At 44.9% G+C, this 19639-nt stretch overlaps 1 protein-coding gene across 3 annotated transcripts in view; it reads left to right on the top strand.

The window, feature by feature from the left end:
• Window positions 1–19639, top strand: part of IRAG1 (inositol 1,4,5-triphosphate receptor associated 1) — a 213544-nt gene that overhangs the window by 171303 nt on the left and 22602 nt on the right. For all 3 annotated transcript variants that reach the window (XM_077453556.1, XM_077453557.1, XM_077453555.1), the window contains exons 12-15: window positions 3702–3842; window positions 13189–13320; window positions 13396–13537; window positions 17471–17520. In XM_077453556.1, the coding sequence (XP_077309682.1) occupies window positions 3702–3842; window positions 13189–13320; window positions 13396–13537; window positions 17471–17520 (465 nt within the window). The remainder of the gene's footprint in view (window positions 1–3701; window positions 3843–13188; window positions 13321–13395; window positions 13538–17470; window positions 17521–19639) is intronic.

The raw sequence follows: 19639 nt of genomic DNA, 5'->3' as shown, positions 1-19639 counted from the left end.
CACGGGAAACACGTGGCACTTCACAGGCATACTATATAGACACCCCCCAGGCACCATATTTAAAGGAATATTTCCCTTTTTTTTTTCACTTTAATCGTCATTAAAATCAGTGCTCCCGCCAAAACGGTAGTTTTTAAAACTTTTTTTTGCAGTGACCCATGTCCCCTGAGGCAGAAGGCAGATCGCCAAACCCTTTTTAGCATACTATCTTGCATATTAGCCGTTAAAATTAGCACTTTCCAATTCGAACGTTCGAGTCCCATAGACTTCAATGGGGTTCTAACGTTCGTGCCGAACGCGGGGGTCGTTCGCAAGTTCTGGTGCGAACCGAACCGGGGGGTGTTCGGCTCATCCCTAGACAGAAGCATGTAGCCACAGTAGAGAGCAGAGTCGATGCTTCCCGTCACAGGCAGAGTATATTTGGTATCACTCCGCCTGTGAAGGAGCCGGCGATATACAGGAAGCATTGGCTCTGCTTCCTCTAGCGGCTCCATTCTTCGCACTAATGCTCAGAGATGGTGGGTCGGGAACCCTCAATCTGGGCTTGCTGCCCCGCCATCTCAGAGCAAGACAATGGAGGGCCACATCGGAGGGTGCCATGGACCACATGGCCAGTGTTGGGCACCCCCTGGTCTAGGGACTTATACTATGTAGCACTAACCCCCAAAGGAGCTGCTGGTTATTTTTGGGCTTACCGTTACCCTTGTTGCACGTCTAGGGGTGTCCCGTGGTAGATGGCCCAGTAACTTGAGACTGACAATAGAGCCACTTGAATGGATTTTATTTGCAAAACTCAATCAATTGAACAGTCTTTCAACTTGGGATCAGAGAGTTGGAAAAGGAAGTTCAGGTACTCTTTAGTGTCAAAGTCCAAAAACGTTAAAGAACTTGTTTACTTTGCATCCAGACAACAGCCATTCGCAACTGGATGATCACTCAAGTTGGACAGTCCCTCTCTCACAAGGCCTAGCAGCCAACTTGGTGCTTACTCAGGGACAAAGTCTTTGCCACTGATGTTGTTGTAGAACATGTAGGGAAACTAAACTTGAAACACTTGTAGGATACCTGGATCTTTCAGCCCGCTTGGCGATATCCACAAGACCGGATTCTCTCGGTTACTTCAGCCCTTCCAGGCTCTTGTTAAGAAAACCAACCCGTACGTGTTGTTCTTCTAAAGAGTCCTCCCCTGGAATGCTCGAAGTACACTGGGTCTACATTGGGTTTCTCCTGAACTGGAGACGGCACCCAACCACCTCAGAATCCTCCTTTAGTTTCCTTGCCTTGGGCTAGCCAGCTCCAAGACATTAAAGTCAGGTGGATCCACACCCCAGGCCATAGCCTTCCTGGGGGCTGGTCAGGAGGACCAGGACCCTGTAATCAGTACATCATTCTGGCCCGGAACCCCCGAACCGCGTGATGTCGGCATCTTATGTACCCTCTCCCAGAAGCACAGTGAGAGCGCCACTCCCACTGGGCGTGCTCCGAGAGAGATTAACTTAAGCGCCTGACTAAACCACAGTTCTATGCCTGCCAGAAGAGACAGTGCCCCCTGTGGCCAGGCTGAAGATCTTGCAGTCCAGTCAGACCCAATTTAGATAATTACTCCCAAACCAAACTGCAGTTTAGGCAACTTTAATTTTAGAAAAAAAAAAAAAAACGCATAGTGTGTGCTCTTCAGGAGCTGCCGCTACACTTCTGGTATGTGGATATTTATCTGTCTCCACTATTGCACTTTAAATATCAGGATGAGAATAACAGAAATTTATCAACATTGGAGAATAAATAAACCTGTCAGCGAGGAAGTCTCTTTACCATACCTTGGATAACTTTTACTGTGACTAATCAACTTATTTTTTATATAGCACCGTTGATTGACAGGTGACATGAGCAATATGGGCGCATCAGATTGGTGTGTAATGTGCATCATTCCATCTTGGAACAGTGCGATTATTTTCTGTGTTTCAGAGACACACTGGTCCTCTTCGGAATGACATGCTGGCCGCTCGATTAGAGGTGGCTTGAGGGATTTTTACAGGTATTATAGGGGGTGCTTTTTTTTTGGGGGGGGGGGGGTGTCTGTGGATTGCTGCATTTATCAGTTGCTCTCCCTAGTGGGAGTCAGCTATATCTTTACACTGGTTTAATTGTTCCCTTTTTGATGTAGGGAAGTATAGAACACTAGCGAATTTGTTTCCAGTTCCCTTTTTGTCCTATATACAGAGGATAGGTGGGAGTTTTGGCTTGCTGTGCATTTTTGTATTTTTTGCACTTTTCAGCAATAAATTATATTGTAGTTAACTCTTGAGGGTGTGCATGGATCTCTTTATTTTATTTTTTTTATTCTTCGATAAAATGTGTACAACTGCAATTCTCAACAGACTAGGGAGAAGAGAATTTACTTCTTTGGTGAGGGTAACAAGAAAAGAGGAGAAAAAGGAGTGGGGCTGCAAGAATAGTAAAGACCACGTATACCCGCCCCTTGTATGCAATCTGTATCATTTGCAGTGTGTATGTGTGTGTATATATATATATATATATATATATATATATATATATATAATGTGATATATAAAAAGATATATTGTCTTAAACTAAAGAATATTGCATAAGGTATACTGTAGGCTGCACAAGTGGGGATTCGGGGACTCCCCAATATGCCCTAAATGCTGCAGACACAATGGTGACCTATTACACATGATGTGGAAATGTCCAAAACTTTTCCGATGCTGGCATTATGTGCCTTCTACTATTTCTCAAGTATTTCAAACATCCAGTTCCTTAAAATCCAGTTGTCTGTCTGCTCTGGGCTTTGGAGATGCTCTCGCCGAATGGCCACACGGCAATTCCTGCGGCTATTGTATATGGCACACAAGGCCATAGCGGGGCTCTGGATAACTCAGAGGGTGCCGACGGGCAAGAAATGGGTCGAACTGGTGAATAAAATGCTAATATGAGAGAATATCACCAACACAGAAATGTCCTTAAATGTTGTTCAATGTGGTAACCCTGGCTAGATACACCAGGACTAGGTCCAACCCAGTTGGTCAAAGACAGACTGTTACAAATGTAATTTGGCAGATTAGAGGACAGAGTCCGACTGTAGGTAATAATGTCTAATTTTTACGATAATTACTCATGAGGGAACCATGGTGAATACTAATGTTACTAACAATATCTATGGAGGGCAATGTTTTATTCGTGCCCTATGTGCCTTAAAACAGATGATGTACTTAAGGTTACAAGTTTAATTACAAGTTACAAGTTTTTTCAATAGTTCCCATATTACAAAGGCACAATCTAAGTGCAATGGTAAATGTTGTGGTAAATTTATGCAGCACCATTGAAATCAATAATATATTTGTACACAGAGTTTGTAGAACTGCTTGCACCTAGAAGCTGTATAAGGACAATACTAATGATTGGAATGACTACTGTACATGGTTATACTGCTGCAAAGGTTTTTGCCCTTGACTGTATTTTTTTTTTTTTTGTACAATTAAACTTTTACTTGATTTAAAAACAAAAAACTAAATGATATTGATATGTGGAGAAAACTTGTTAAAGGAGTGATCCTTTTTAGTCACTTCCTCCTTGACCACGCCAGGGAAGTTTCCATATTTGTGTCCACCCTGTCCCAAATGTGCCAGAAGTTCCACCAAAAATATTTTGCAATTTAATTCCCTGTATCTGTCGTTCTACAGAACGTGTTTGTCCAGCTCTCTCTGGCCTTTCGGAATGACAGTTACACTCTGGAGTCCCGGCTGAATCAAGCTGAAAGGGAACGCAACCTGACCGAGGACAACAACGAGAAGGAGATTGAGGCCTTCAGAACAGCCGTCATGGTAAGAAGATGGATGAGGCCAGAAAAAGAATTGCATATTATTTTTTTTATTTTTTTATTAAAGGAATCGCCCGCAAACACATTTAAAAAAGGTTACACCCTTAAAAAACACATTTAACCATTACTTTCAATGAATGTTACTAAACTAGTGAAGTTCGCCAAAATTTTGGCAAAGTGAAATCTTTCAATTTCTTCCCTCGTACCTGTATTCTCATTTCTGGAAGCACTGCTGGATGGACAAATATCTGCTCTACCTTTTTAGTTTTGAGCTTTATCACCCGACAGTAGCCGAGAATTGGGATCTCCGGTGTCAGTGCCCTGCCCACATGCCAGTTTAATTTATATAGGGCACTCACCTACATAATGGGGTTTATTTACTAAAGGCAAATAGACTGTGCAGTTGCACTAGAGCAGTGATCAAACTGTGGCCCAGGGCCCGGATGCAGACCTTTGCTTGCCTTTATCCAGCCCTTGGGGGCACTATTCCTCCCACTGATCCGAGACACTAATCTATCAACTGACACCAACAATGGATCACCATTTCTCCCACTGAGAGCAATAATTGGGCACTATTCCTCCCTATGATGCCAAATGTGACGATGTTTACTCCCACCGATACTGGGAATAACTCCACTCCCGCCCTCCACAATTCCCCCCCCCCCTAAAGTCTGAAGGACAATGAACTGGCTTTGTTTAGAAAGTTTGGAGACCCTTGCTCTAGAATAGAGCTTGACAAATGAGGTAAAGCTCTGTAGATTTCCATCCAATCATGTGCAAGCAAAAATGCTTGCATGAGATTAAGCATTCTTTGCAAAGTGATGCTTTATATTGTTTACTAAGGTCTGGAGCATCTACACTTTGCTAAGTGCAGAGTCTATTTGCCTGTATTAAATCCACCCCAATGTTTTAATCTGCACAGATGCTGGATTTTTAACTGTAAGCAGGGGAGGGCTGGCAGCCTTAGGCCTGGGGGGCAAGTCCAGTCAAGTGGCCCATTGAACCCCAGAATCAGCTCACCACCCATCTACACCACATTTCCCGTACAGAGAGGGAGGGAGACTGCTCCACATTGCCCCAGAGAGAGAGAGAGAGAGACTGCTTGACACTGCCGGTCACTCTCTGTGCAGGCAGTGTGAAGCTGTCCCTCTCTGTGCAGGCAGTGTGAAGCTGTCCCTCTCTGTGCAGGCAGTGTGAAGCGGTCACTCTCTCTGTGCAGGCAGTGTGAAGCGGTCACTCGCTCTGTGCAGGCAGTGTGAAGCGGTCACTCGCTCTGTGCAGGCAGTGTGAAGCGGTCACTCGCTCTGTGCAGGCAGTGTGAAGCGGTCACTCGCTCTGTGCAGGCAGTGTGAAGCGGTCACTCGCTCTGTGCAGGCAGTGTGAAGTGGTCACTCTGTGCAGGCAGTGTGAAGTGGTCACTCTGTACAGGCAGTGTGAAGCGGTCACTCTTTCTATGCAGGCAGTGTGAAGCGGTCACTCTCTCTGTGCAGGCAGTGTGAAGCGGTCACTCTCTCTGTGCAGGCAGTGTGAAGCGGTCACTCTCTGTGCAGGCAGTGTGAAGCGGTCACTCTCTGTGCAGGCAGTGTGAAGCGGTCACTCTCTGTGCAGGCAGTGTGAAGCGGTCACTCTCTGTGCAGGCAGTGTGAAGCGGTCACTCTCTGTGCAGGCAGTGTGAAGCGGTCACACTCTGTGCAGGCAGTGTGAAGCGGTCACTCTCTGTGTGGGCAGGGTGAAGCAGTTACTCTCTCTGTGCAGGCAGTGTGAATCAGTCACTCTCTCTGTGCAGGCAGTGTGAAGCAGTCACTCTCTGTGTGGGCAGTGTGAAGCAGTTACTCTCTCTGTGCAGGCAGTGTGAAGCGGTCACTCTCTGTGCAGGCAGTGTGAAGCAGTCACTCTCTGTGCGGGCAGTGTGAAGCGGTCACTTTCTGTGCAGGCAGTGTGAAGCGGTCACTCTCTCTGTGCAGGCAGTGTGAAGCGGTCACTCTCTCTGTGCAGGCAGTGTAAAGCGGTCTCATTCTGTGTGGGCAGTGTGAAGCGGTCACTCTCTGTGTAGGCAGTATGAAGCAGTCACTTTCTGTGTGCAGGCAGTGTGGAGCAGTCACTCTCTATGCGGGCAGTGTAAAGCGGTCACTCTCTGTGTAGGCAGTGTGAAGCAGTCACTCTCTCTGTGCAGGCAGTGTGAAGCGGTCACTCTCTGTGCAGGCAGTGTGAAGCGGTCACTCTCTGTGCGGGCAGTGTGAAGCGGTCACTCTCTGTGCAGGCAGTGTGAAGCGGTCACTTTCTGTGCAGGCAGTGTGAAGCGGTCACTCTCTGTGCAGGCAGTGTGAAGTGGTCACTCTCTGTGCAGGCAGTGTGAAGCGGTCACTCTCTGTGCAGGCAGTGTGAAGCGGTCACTCTCTGTGCAGGCAGTGTGAAGCGGTCACTTTCTGTGCAGGCAGTGTGAAGCGGTCACTTTCTGTGCAGGCAGTGTGAAGCGGTCACTTTCTGTGCAGGCAGTGTGAAGCGGTCACTCTCTGTGCGGGCAGTGTGAAGCGGTCACTCTCTGTGTGGGCAGTGTGAAGCGGTCACTCTCTGTGCAGGCAGTGTGAAGCGGTCACTCTCTGTGCAGGCAGTGTGAAGCGGTCACTTTCTGTGCGGGCAGTGTGAAGCGGTCACTCTCTGTGCAGGCAGTGTGAAGCGGTCACTCTCTGTGCAGGCAGTGTGAAGCGGTCACTCTCTGTGCAGGCAGTGTGAAGCGGTCACTCTCTGTGCAGGCAGTGTGAAGCGGTCACTTTCTGTGCGGGCAGTGTGAAGCGGTCCCTCTCTCTGTGCAGGCATTGTGAAGCGGTCCCTCTCTCTGTGCAGGCAGTGTGAAGCGGTCCCTCTCTCTGTGCAGGCAGTGTGAAGCATTCACTCTCTCTGTGCAGGCAGTGTGAAGCGGTCCCTCTCTCTGTGCAGGCAGTGTGAAGCGGTCCCTCTCTCTGTGCAGGCAGTGTGAAGCATTCACTCTCTCTGTGCAGGCAGTGTGAAGCATTCACTCTCTCTGTGCAGGCAGTGTGAAGCATTCACTCTCTCTGTGCAGGCAGTGTGAAGCATTCACTCTCTCTGTGCAGGCAGTGTGAAGCGGTCACTCTCTGTGCAGGCAGCGTGGAGCAGTCACTCCCTGTGGGGGCAATAATTTTGGAGCAGTCTCCCAGAGAGAGACTGCATGATTGCCCCAGAGAGACTGAGAAAAAGAGCTTGCCCCTTCCCCACACCCAGTACAAAGACCAATAAGACTGCAGGAAGGTGAAGACTAAAGACTGTTCTGTCACTGCCGCCACACTAAGCACTACCTGTGGAGTCTGGAGCTTCTCTGGTGAGTGAGCACCACACCACTGGGCAAGCCAAGCCAGCAGAGTAGCCGAGAGTCACAGCGAGTTCAGCAGGCTAAACATGCAAGTCCTGCTTTCTCCCTGGCATGACCACCATATTCACCAGGGTGCAGTTGCGTGTAGTCAATTGTGGGTAGTGAGAAAAGCACATGCAGGTGCACACCCTGGGGCACCAGCCAGATTAAGGGCATTGTGGGCCTGGTGCTGCAGTGGAGCAGGTTCAGGAGTGGCAGGAATATGAGGCAAGTAATGTCATTTCCCAGCTCTCCTCTTACTGGCGACCCTTCCCATGTTTCCAGGAGGAGCCTGTGCTAGCTTGTGCCCAGACTTGGTCGCAGTCACACAGCTGTAATGCTAGTGAAGCCTGGCACTTGATTTACTAAGCATCCATAAGAGCCGTGTGTGGGTGTGTGCTCTGAGGTGAAAGTTTTCAAGCCATCAGAATACAGTGATCGCTGCTGGCAGCTTAGCAGCCAGCAGTGATCACAAAAAAAAGAAATAAAGACAAGCTGGTTGTATTGCCAGTTGATCGAATTCTGTGCAGCCAGTCTGCACATAGATTGATTGAAACTTCTGCTGAACCGGCAGAATTTCGATCTGTCTATGGTGGCCTAAGTCCACCAGTCTCTGTTTAATAATATCCTCAAATATTCTGAAAGGAGCACTCCACTTAGGTGTAGAAATTCACTTTGAACTCCACCTTATTTCCAGAACTCTTTTTAGGGTCTTTTCACACTGAAGGCGCTTTACAGGCGTTTTAGTGCTAAAAATAGCGCCTGTAAACTGCCTCTCATGCCACGCCAGTGTGAAAGCCCCGAGTGCCCTCACAATGGGGCGGTGCGCTTGTAGGACATTCTGAAAAGTCCTGCAAGCAGCATTATTGGGGCAGTTTGGGAGAGGTGCCCTGCCCACTGAAATGAGCAACACAGGCGGTTTTAACTCTTTCTTGAGCTGCTAGTGGGTTTTAAAAGTGCCCCGCTAGCGCTGCTAAAACGAGCAATGCTTTACCACTACCGCCCACACCGCCCCAGTGTGAAAGTACCCTTGGATGTTAGATGTGCGAACAATAAGGTGAGAGCACATCTAATACCTACAGAGAGTAATGGAAATGAGGTGGAGTTCAAAGTGAACCGTATAATTACCTGCAGGGATTGGCATTTAGAGGGTTAAAACAGGCAGGGATGAAATGTAATATCAACTCCTCACTGTCTGTCAAATGCCTCTGGAAAGTGACCTGAGCATGGATCACTTTTTAGAGGAGTGGCTGCTGCAAGTGAATACAAGCCTTTAGGCTGGGTTCACACTGCTGCGGGGGGAGATCCGGATGTGATTCGCACCGCAAATCACATCCGATCTCCGTAGCGATGCGAGTTCAGCCATACAGATAGTATACAGATAGTATGGCTGAATTCGCATCGCTCCCGCAGCAAACTCGCACGGGACCCTTTTTTTGGTCCGCAACAGAATCGGATCGCATGGGTGTTCACACCATGCGATCCAATTCCTGTGCGAGTGTGCAGATCGCACTGCGATATGCGGACGGATCTGGGGGTGTCATTAACATATCATTGACACTCCCAGCCGTCCGCATAGGGCAGTGTGAACTGCCGGCGGGAGTAATGCGATGCGGGAAAACGCCGCGGATTTGCGGCGTTCCCGCATCGCAGTGGTGTGAACCCGGCCTTAGTGTGCTGCAGTGCGAGTGTACTGGCGGCTTTCACAGTCCCCCAGACTTCTTTTAGGTTGCACATTTTTGCTGCATTTTCTGGAATTGCACAAAGATGCAGCATGCAGGACGTTTTGTGCACTTTCAGAACATGCAGTAAAAATGTGCAACCTCTATGGGACCAGGGACAACATGCAGGAAGACTGCCAGGACACCAGCACTGCAGCCAAACCGCATTCCAGTGTGAGCCCACATCATACCATCTAGAAGGTATTGCTCAGGCTGCTAGAAAAAAAAAAAACTCTTTGGCTGCAGAGTGGGGGAGGGAGGAGGAGTTCACTTACTTGGATGGTCTCAGCCTCCCAGGAGCCTCACTGGATTCCAGCCGACTGCTCAGATTGAACTTTCCCGCCCACACATCCTCCTCACAGACAGCACACGGGCTGCCCCGGAGTGTGGGCGGGGAAAGAAGCAGGTCCTGCCTCTGCCAGCCAATGGTGTGGAGGAGGGAGGGGCTGGGCGGGGCTGTGCTGTGTAACACAGACTGTCAGCCCTGAAATGAAGACATCGCTGGATCACAGTACTGGACTCGGCCAGCTCAAGATCTGTGCATGTGTGCTCTTGAGCTGATGGCACAGCAGCCTTTGCCACAGCATATCAGAGCAGCCCAGGGGGCAATTGCATCCCTGCCCCCCAGCCCAGCCCTCCCCTGACTGTAAGGCCCCTTTCACACTACCAATCCGTTCAGTTTTTCAGGCGGACCTGAACGGATGCTCCATAGAGCTCTATGGAGCGTCGGAAGTCAGCGGCGACATGTCCGCTGACATCCGACCCGCTCCGATCCGAAAAAGTGTGACGGAGGAAAAAGCTATTTTTCCATCCGTCATCGTCACCCGATCTCCCATAGGGGAGAGCGGCGCTGTGACAGGTCCGTCCCTGCGCAGTGTGCAGAGACGGACCTGTCATCTTCCTACTCAGCGGAGATCGCTCCAGCGATCCCCGCTGAGCAAGCGGATATCCACGGGGGCGGATCTTCACTGATCAAGGACCCTTAGTCAAAGTAACTGAGTTTTCTAAAGGTATCCATAGACTTTAGGTGATGGGCACATGGTTAGGATGTATGCAGTTGGATCAAAAGAGCAAAAATCCACGTTTTAAAAATCTTTCATTTGATTTGTGTGCATTTATGGAGACGATCATCATATTCTAGTTTAGCAATTCCAATGTAAATTTACTAAAGTACTGTTCACTTTGGAAACAAAATGTTCTCAGTTTTTAGAAAAAAAAAAGGAATAAAAGGTCCTCTCAATTCAGAGAGAACGCATTTCGCCTCGCCCCCAGGGCTTAGTCAGAGCCACACTATCGGCACTTGGAGCGACACTCAATTATGCATATACAAGGTCTTGAAGGAGGTATGAGTTTGTACATAAGTTTATTCATCTAATGTATGGCATCCTGATTTAGTGTGATCAAGTTGTTGAGACCCATGATTGATGTACGGATGAGTATTCTGTGGTATGTTTATGTGATTACCCCTGAAGTGGCAGAGTGTAGCTGAAGGCCAACCAAGTAACAGAATCTGGGCTGCACGATACAGGGCTCTGGCTTTTTCTTTACGGTACCTTCAAGGACCATCAACTCATCATTCTTGTTTGCGGTAAATATTGTGTAGGTTTTTTTGTTTTTGTAATAAAGGGCTGCTGTACCATTAAACACCATTTGTGTGTGGCTTAGGTTTGTTTTTGGTGAATACAAGTGGAAAAGGGTGACTTAGTGGTAGTAGTGGCAGGCTCCCTCTAAAAACCTTGTGTTTTCAGAGAACAAAAGATTGGACTAGATGGTGAAATCTTGGCCCAGATTGCCTTGGATGTCTAGATCTACAGTACCTTGAAAAAGTATTCATACCCTTTTGAAATTTTGTCATGTTACAACCAAAAACGTAAATGTCTTTTATTGGCGATTTTATGTGATAGACCAACACAAAGTGGCACATAATTGTGAAATGGAAGGAAAATGATGTTTTTTTTTTTTACAAATATGTGAAGTGTGTGGGGGGGGGGGGGGGGGGTACATTTGTATTCAGCTACTGAGTCAATATTTTGTAGAATCACATTTCTCTGCACTTACAGCTGCAAGTCTTTTTGGGGATGCCTCTAGCACCTTTGCACATCTAGAAAGTGACGTTCTGCCCATTCTTCTCTGAAAAATAGCTCAATTTCTGTCAAATTGGATTGAGAACATCTGTGAAAAGCATTTTTCAAGTCTTGCCACAGATTCTCAATTGGATTTAGGTCTGCACTTTGAGTAGGCCATTCTAACACATAAATATGCTTTGCTCTAAACCATTCCATTGTAGCTCTGGCTGGATGTTTTAGGGTTGTTGTCCTGATGGAAGGTGAACCTCCGCCCCGGTCTCAAGTCTTTTGCAGACTCTAACATTTTCTTCTAAGATTGCCCTGTATTTTACTCCATCCATCTTCCCATCAACTCTGACCCTTTCCCTACTGAAGAAAAGATGGTGTGTTCAGGGTGATGTGCAGTCGTTTTCCGTCACACAGAGCGTTTTGCTTTTAGGCCAAAAAGTTTAATTTTTGTCTCATCTGACCAGATCACCTTCTTCCACATGTTTGCTGTGTCCCCCACATGGCTTCTCGCAAACTGGATACGGGACTTCTTATGACTTTCTTTCACCAATGTCTGTCTTCTTGTCACTCTTCCATAAAGGTCAGATCTGTGGAGAGCACGACTAATAGTTGTCCTGTGGACAGATTCTCCCCCCTGAGCTGTGGATCTCTGCAGCTCCTCCAGAGTTACCATGGACCTCTTGGCTCTTCTCTGATGAATGCTCTCCTTGCCCGGCCGGTCAGTTTAGGTGGACGGCCATGTCTTGGTAGGTTTGCAGTTGTGCCATACTCTTTCCATTTTCAGATGGATTGACCAGAGCTCTGTGAGATGTTCAAAGCTTGGGATATTTTTTTTATAACCTAACCCTGCTTTATACTTCTCCGCAACTTTAACTCTGACCTGTCTGGTGTGTTCCTTGGTCTTCATGATGCGGTTTGTTCACTAAGGTTCTCTAACAAACCTCTGAGGGCTTCACAGACCCAGCTGTATTTATACTAAGATTAAATTACACACAGGCGAACTCTATTTGCGAATCACGGGAATTCTGAAGGCAATTGGTTCCATTAGATTTCAGTTAGGGGTTTGAGTAAAGGGGGCTGGATACAAATGCACGCCACACAAATTTGAAAAACGCTTATCATTTTCCTTCCACTTCACAATTATGTGCCACTTTGTTGGTCTATCACATAAAATCCCAAGAAAAAAAATTAGTTTTTTGGAAAACTTCAAGCGGTAGGAATACTTTTCAAAGGCGCTGTAGATCTAGACATCCAAGCTATAGCAATCGGGGCTAAGATTTCACCATCTATTCCAATCTTTTGGTCTCTGATAACATGACAGGGTTTTTAGAGGGAGCCTGCCACTACTACCACTAAAACCCCTTTCACGCGGACGATCCGTTCAGGTCCGCCTGTCAGTTTTTCAGGCGGACCTGAACGGATGCTCCATAGAGGTCTATGGAGCGCCGGATGTCAGCGGTGATAAGTCCGCTGACATCCGACCCGCTCCGATCCGAAAAAAGTGTGACGGAGGAAAAAGCGATTTTTTTTTTTTTTCCATCCGTCATCGGATCGGGTGACGACGGACACTGCGGTCTGTCATCACCCATAGGGGAGAGCGGTGCTGTGACAGGTCCGTCCCTGCGCAGTGTGCAGAGATGGACCTGTCATCCTCCGGCGATCCCCGCTGAGCAAGTGGATATCCACGGGGTGGATCAGCACTGATCCGCCCCGTGTGAAAGGACCCTAAGTCACCCTTTTCCACACAAATGGGGTTTAATGGTACAGCAGCCCTTTATCACAAAATCCAGTCCAATTAAAAAAAAAAAATAAAAATAAAATATAATATATATATATATATAATTTACTGCAAATAACAAGAATGATGGGTTGACGGTCCTTGAAGGTACCATAAAGAAACCGAAAAACTGTATCTGAAGCACAAATTCTGATACTTTGTTTTGGTCTATCGCATAAAATTTACGTTTTTTTTGGTTGGAATGTGAGAAAATTTGGAAAATTTTCAAGGGGTATAAATACTTTTTCAAGGCACTGGAAATAATATTTCCGTATGTACAGTGTTTTGTTTTTATTTAAAAGGGATTGCAAATGTGGATTAGGTTGTATATTTAAAGTTTAAATCTGTATCGTTTGAAAAGTTTTTTTAGTTTTGTCATTAGCACATAATACGCCTGTTCCCTTGTTTAGTCTTCAGTGTCGATCTGGCAGAACAGTGAACACCGTGAAGCCTTTCAGAAGCTGCTAGAAGACATTGCTGTCCTTCACCGCCTCACCACTAGACTGTCTAGCCGGGCAGAGATGGTTGGCGCTGTGCGACAGGTAAAGGTACTAAAAAGCTGAACATCTGATGGCGCTGTAACTCTCAGCCTTCTAATATCTTCCTCCTGTGTCCAGGAAAAACGTATGTCAAAAGCCACAGAGGTGATGATGCAGTATGTAGAGAATTTGAAGAGGACCTATGAGAAGGACCATGCAGAGTTAATGGAATATAAAAAACTGGCCAATCAGAATTCCAGTCGGAATTACAACGGAAGTGGTAAATGGCGTTTATCACAGATGCAGTTGTTTGTTGTGCTGGTGTCTAGACATGTGCACTAACAAAAAATGTTAATTTTCGTTTCATTCATTTTTTTTTTTTTTTTTTGGAAATTCGGAAATCTGAAAAAAAGAAAATTGGTAAAATTCAAAATAACTCTTCAATTATAGGTATTGGAATTTTCCTTTCAAATTTGGCTGTTTGTGAACGTAAAAAATACAAATTTATCTGAAGTAACAAATTATCTGAAATGAATACTGCATCTAAATGAATAGAATGGAACAAATTAATAATAATAAAAAGGTTTTATTCTTATTTTTAACAGAAGGAATGTTTATTGAAGTTGTAAAACATTGTACATGGAGAGAGTATATTAGCATTACGGAGATTATTCTGTCAACCGAGTCGGTTTTGACATTCATGTTCCCCTAGAGTCATACTAGTCATTCACCTCTTTTAGTAAGTTCTCCACAATTTACAACAGCTCAGCCTCCCGTTACAATCCTCGATGGGAGACGCTTAACATTTGGGGCTGAAACAATGCTTCTAAACGCTATGCATCCACTTTCATGCTTGCATGCCCAGAAATAGGAAAGGAGGAGGAGAGAAGGGAAGTCAGGAGGGCGAAGGAGAGGGGGTTCTTTATTATTACTATTATTATTATTATAATGAAAAATATCGTTCCATTCATTGAGATACGGCATTCGTTATTTCAGATAATTCGTAACTTTGGAAAAATTTGTTATGTTCACGAACAGCCAAATTTGAAAGGCAATTCCAATACCTATAATTTAATTATTAGTTATTTCAGATTTTCGGGTTTTCAGATTTTCGTTCTTTTGAATTTTCAGATTTTAATTATTTTAGCATTTTCTAATTTTTGTGAAATTTTGAATTTTAGAGTTTGTAAACTTCGTTAATTCCGAAATTCGGAAATTTCGGGAAATTAACGAATTTGTCAAAAATGAACGAATTCGGAACTAAACGATATGCACATATCTACTGATGTCAGCTAAGCAGAGTCTTCCTTCCCCTCTACTAGAAAAGTGTAAAAGGGATGGGAGTGCCACAAATGTAGGTCCAGTAATTCTATATTGTACATAATAAGCGGTTAGAAAAGGCAGCCAGTGCGTTTTTCGGGAGCTCAAAACTCCTCTTACTAAAGTCATTTTAGACTTGTTGTTCTCTCATCCCTTGTATACTCTTAAAACTATTCCAGAAGCCCCCCCCCCCCCCCCCGTGATACTCTGGTTGACAGGGCTGCCTTTAAAATTTGGATTTCATGCCCCATCTTTTCTACATTGTGGTCCAGCAGTCCACCGTGTCCCATTTCCCCCCCCCTTTTTTTTTTTCCTAGAAAAGTTTAGAAAATTAAAGGAAGAATCCTATTGGCTGGGATAGAGAGAGAGATATAGATATATCTCTATCTTTATCTCTATTCTACATTTTTTTATTTTTTTGTTAGACTTGTTAATTAAGAAAAATGATGGGTTTTCCCAGAGTGTCCGAGACCCTACAGATTGCTACATTAGTGAGTTTGTTATATTTAGGTTTTGCATCTAAGCCCTTGTACACACGGTCGGAGATTCCGACGAAATGTTTCCTATCGGACCGTTTTGTCGGATATTCCGACTGTGTGTGGTCTGCATCGGACTGTTTCTGTCGGAATATCCGACAGACCAAGTTTTCCAACTTGCAGGTAAAATTTTCCCACAAAATGCTCCTATTGGACATACTCCGATCATGTGTAGCCTACTCCGACGGACAAAGTGCCACGCATGCTCAGATCAAATTCCTAGACCAAAGCTATTGGCTACTAGCCTGAACGTAGTCCCATCGTAACGAAATAACGTCATCACGTTATGTACAATCGGATTTTCCAACAACTTAGTCCAGTATGCAACATCACTTCCGGACCTCTTCCGGAATTAATCAGTCGGAATTACGCCGACGGATTTGGTTGTCGGAATCTCCGACCGTGTGTACAAGGGCTAATAGGGACCTGCACTATATTGCCAAAAACTGAACATGTAACTATGAGCTTGTTGGACATTCCATTTCAAAAGTCATGGGTACTGATATGGGCTCCCCTTTACTAAAGTTGTATTAGATTTGTCACTCCCCCCCCCCCCCCTCCTTCTACACTCTAAAAAATGTCTCTAGAGTCCCCCCAAGGATACCCCGGTTGAGAGAGCTGCCTCTGAAATTTGGATTTCAAGCCTCATCAATTCTACATTCTGGTCCAGCAGTCTACCAACATGTATTTTTAATTTTTTTTCCCTTCTAGAAAGGCGTAGACAATAAAAGGACAAATCCTATTGGCTGGGCAATATTTATTTGTAAGATTTGTCAATATAGAATGAGGATTATGTGTTTACCCACAATGTCCGAGACCCTACAGTTTGGTATATTTAGGTTTTCCATCTAATAGGGAACTTCACTATATTGTCAACATTTGACCATTTATCTACATGAGGTTGGACATCCCATTCCAAAGTCATGGCTATTATGGACTCCTCACCTCCTTGTATGGGAAGGCTTTCCACAAGATTGTCTTTGGGAAATTGTGCCCATACAGCAAAAAGAATGTTTCTAAAGTCAGGCACTGATGTTGGATAAGAAGACCTGATTTACAAGGCTAATCTGTGCAAGACGCATCAAACTGGTAAAACCATTTGGGTTATTTACTAAAATTGGAGAGTGCAAAATCTGGTGCAACTCTGCATAGAAACCAATCGGCTTCCGGGTTTTATTGCTGAAGTTAGAAGCTGATTGGCTACCATGCACATCTGCATAAGATTGAGTGCTCCAGTTTTAGTAAATACCCCCCTCCCCTTCAATGTCTTTTTGGCGCTTGCTTAGCGCAAAGGGGCACAATCATGTTGGTACAGAAAAGTACCTTCTCCAAACTGTTTCCTCAAGGTTGGAAGCACACATTTGTCTACAATGTCTTTGCACACTGTAGTGTTAACAGTACTCTTCACTGTAAACACCTGAACCTTATAATTTGGAGATGTCTACATACTTTTAGCCAGGGGAGGACTGACCATTTGGCCACTCTGGCACTGCCCGAGGGCCCCGGGTCACTAGGGGGCCCCATCACTGTTGCCAGCCTCAGTAAAACCAGGGACAGTATGTAAAAATCAGTTTTTTTTTTGTTTTTTTTTACATCTTTCTCTGAAATGTCCCTTACCGACATCCTTTTGGTCTAAAAATCCTGAGATTATAGCTGCCCCACCTCTCCAGTACCTTCTCAGCCAATAGAAACATGTCTGTGTATACTGTGTGTATACTGTGTGGGCCCCATAATCTCTGATTGCTTGGGGCCCCATAATCTCCTATTGCCCGGGGGACCCATGAGTTGTCAGTCTGCCCCTGCTTTTAGCTAAGTAGTAGGTTTGGTGGTCAGATGTCCACAAACTTTTGACCATATACTGTACGATCCCCAGGATACTTTACCTGGCCAATGCAAGGAATCCTGGAGTTTTAAACAAAACTTAAGGATAAGGGTCAGTCCAGCCAGAAATACTATTTCAGTGTTTGGTAGATGATAGAGTTCTACCCCTGGCAGTCTCTTCTGTTCCTTGGGGACTCTATTGAAATCTTTGCACTTTGTTCCTGCCTCTACACCCCCGTTGTACCCATTATGAGAGACTCCCACCATCCCTGTTGAATTTTTAAAATGTATTTTATATTGTGAAAATTTGTAATGGGAGGAGCTGGAGCACACAAAGGTGGATGGAACACCCACCATTTCCAGGTGGACAGGATCAAAGCCAAAATTTATGGCCCAGGAGATCCTCCCATTCTGTCATTGAAGGGCACATCAAGGGGCTGATCTAGATCACCAAGACACACCTATAAATTAAATATCACTTTTGGGTTGGCTGCCCTTAAATGAAAATGACCTTTTTTTTCCTCTTTCACTTACAGAAGATGGTGTTCCACGCTCTTCTCGTTCGATGTCATTGACTATTGGCAAGGTAGGATATTAAAATTAAGTGAACAGCAAAGAAGACATTACAAAAAAAATGAGGTATAAAAAGTCAAATGAGAGCGCCAGACCAAGGAACTAGGTGTCCAAAAAGCTTTTAAAAATAATGTTAATTCATAGACAAAAATAGTCAACATGTTTCAGGAGCTCATAGAAGATCTCCCTTTTTTCAGGGCCACAGAACAAAGATACAAAACAATATGCTTATCAAATCACAACAGAAATAATACACACAAAATGATATTTACTAGGGCTGTTACTGATTAAAATTTTCGTGTTTGATTAATCGTGTTTTTTTTTTTTTTTTTTTTTTATCAACTAATTTTGATTATAACGCACATACTGATCCAATTACTTTTAGCTGATCTCCTTGCATTGCAACTCTGCATTAGTCAGTGGTAAATATGGTATACACTATATACAATCACCCGACACTAGTTTCCACAATCCATGACTCAACTTCCCAGTTCACACAAATACGTTTTAAATTCAAACTGTAGCACTGACTTAAGTCATTATTTTTTCCACAGTAGTGTGACAATCCCTCCACCTCCAGGCTAACTAATCACTCTCACCTTATGGCATGGACCCCTGTGCAAACAGGTGGTCATGCAAGCGGGTATCAAAAGGGTTAACACGGACCATAAACTTCTCTCACGTCTCCTTAGATCTCAGCAAGGACGCCGGGTCATGGGTAGAAAAAGATCAAAGTGCTCACCGCTTAAGTATAAGATTTAATTTTTGTGTTCAAACACAAACTACTCACATAAAGATGATAAAAACACAGCATGTAAAGCCGACAATCATGTTAGTTCCGTAGGGCAGCAGTGAGTGACGTCATGCATAGCTCCTCCTCCATACGCGTTGCGTTCAATCAGAACTTCAACGTCACCGGACTCCTCCCCCCTTCCCTTCGTTAGCAGACAGAGGCACTTGGGGAAGGGGGAGGAGTCCAGTGACGTTGATGTCCGTGACGTTGATGTCCGTGACGTCACCGGATCGCCGACGGAACTCCCCGAAGACCCGGAAGCCGGCGGAGAGGTGAGTACCGATCAAAAGAATTTTGATTGATGAATCTTTCATTTCCACAGCTCTAGTATTTACAAAAACGTATGAAGACCATTAAATTGCCGCTGATTCCAAAATCTTTTATTGTTAAGGTTCATAAAATTAGAAAAAAAGAAAAAGCTATGAATAGACAACTGGTATGAACTAACACTCCATCAGATTAAAAAAAACATGAGCAAAGTTAAAATCCATCCTATGACATATAGTACTGTTACAGTACATGGACCTGAACCCAAAGCCTCTACTGTGTCCAGCCAAGATGCTGGACAGCTTATTGTCTGATATCTATCTTAAAACAATCTTGCCTGGTTTCTACTGAACTTTGAACTCTTTGCTCATCCCATGAACTTCCTGATTTAAACCATTAAGCCAACGTTCACTTTTAGTTCTATAGAAGCCCATAGAACAAGAATTATGAAACCAATGTCTTTTTAATAAGGACGAAAACATGTATGGATATAGAATAAAGGGGCTATTATTGGCTGTGGTTTTATTAGCCATAATGAATGAATATGTGGAAGTTTCTGGAACCGAAGCTTCAATATCTGGCCCACGTTCCATAGTTTGGAGACCCCTGCCGTAAAGTATTAAAATATAGCTTTTGAACCTCCCTATAGTCTAAAATGGCAAATATAGATTATAGTACCAAAAGTATTGGGACGCTTGACAGCCTTAGTCCGTAAGGTTCAATATTGAGTTGGCCTGCCCTTTGCAGCTATAACAGCTTCTTATGGGAAGCCCGTCCACAAGGTTTAGGAGTGTGTCTATGGGAATGTTTGAGCACTCTTCCAGAAGCGCATTTCTGAAGTCAGGCACTGATGTGGCCAAAGAAGGCCTGGCTCGCAGTCTCTTCTCTAATTTATCCCAAAGGTGTTCTATCGGGGGTGAGGTCAGGACTCTGTGCAGGCCAGTAAAGTTCCTCCACCTCAAATTCACTCATCCATGTCTTTATGGACCTTGCTTTGTGCACTGGTGCGCAACCATGTTGGAACAGGAAGAGGCCATCCCAAACTGTTTCCCCAAACTGTTTCCCCAAACTG

This window comes from Lithobates pipiens, unplaced genomic scaffold (assembly GCF_037356315.1).
Source record: "Lithobates pipiens isolate NorthernLeopardFrog02 unplaced genomic scaffold, aLitPip1_a1.2 Scaffold_24, whole genome shotgun sequence".
Lineage (NCBI taxonomy): Eukaryota > Metazoa > Chordata > Amphibia > Anura > Ranidae > Lithobates > Lithobates pipiens.
Note: the sequence above shows the minus strand (reverse complement) of the source record. Positions and strands in the feature narration are given on the sequence as shown.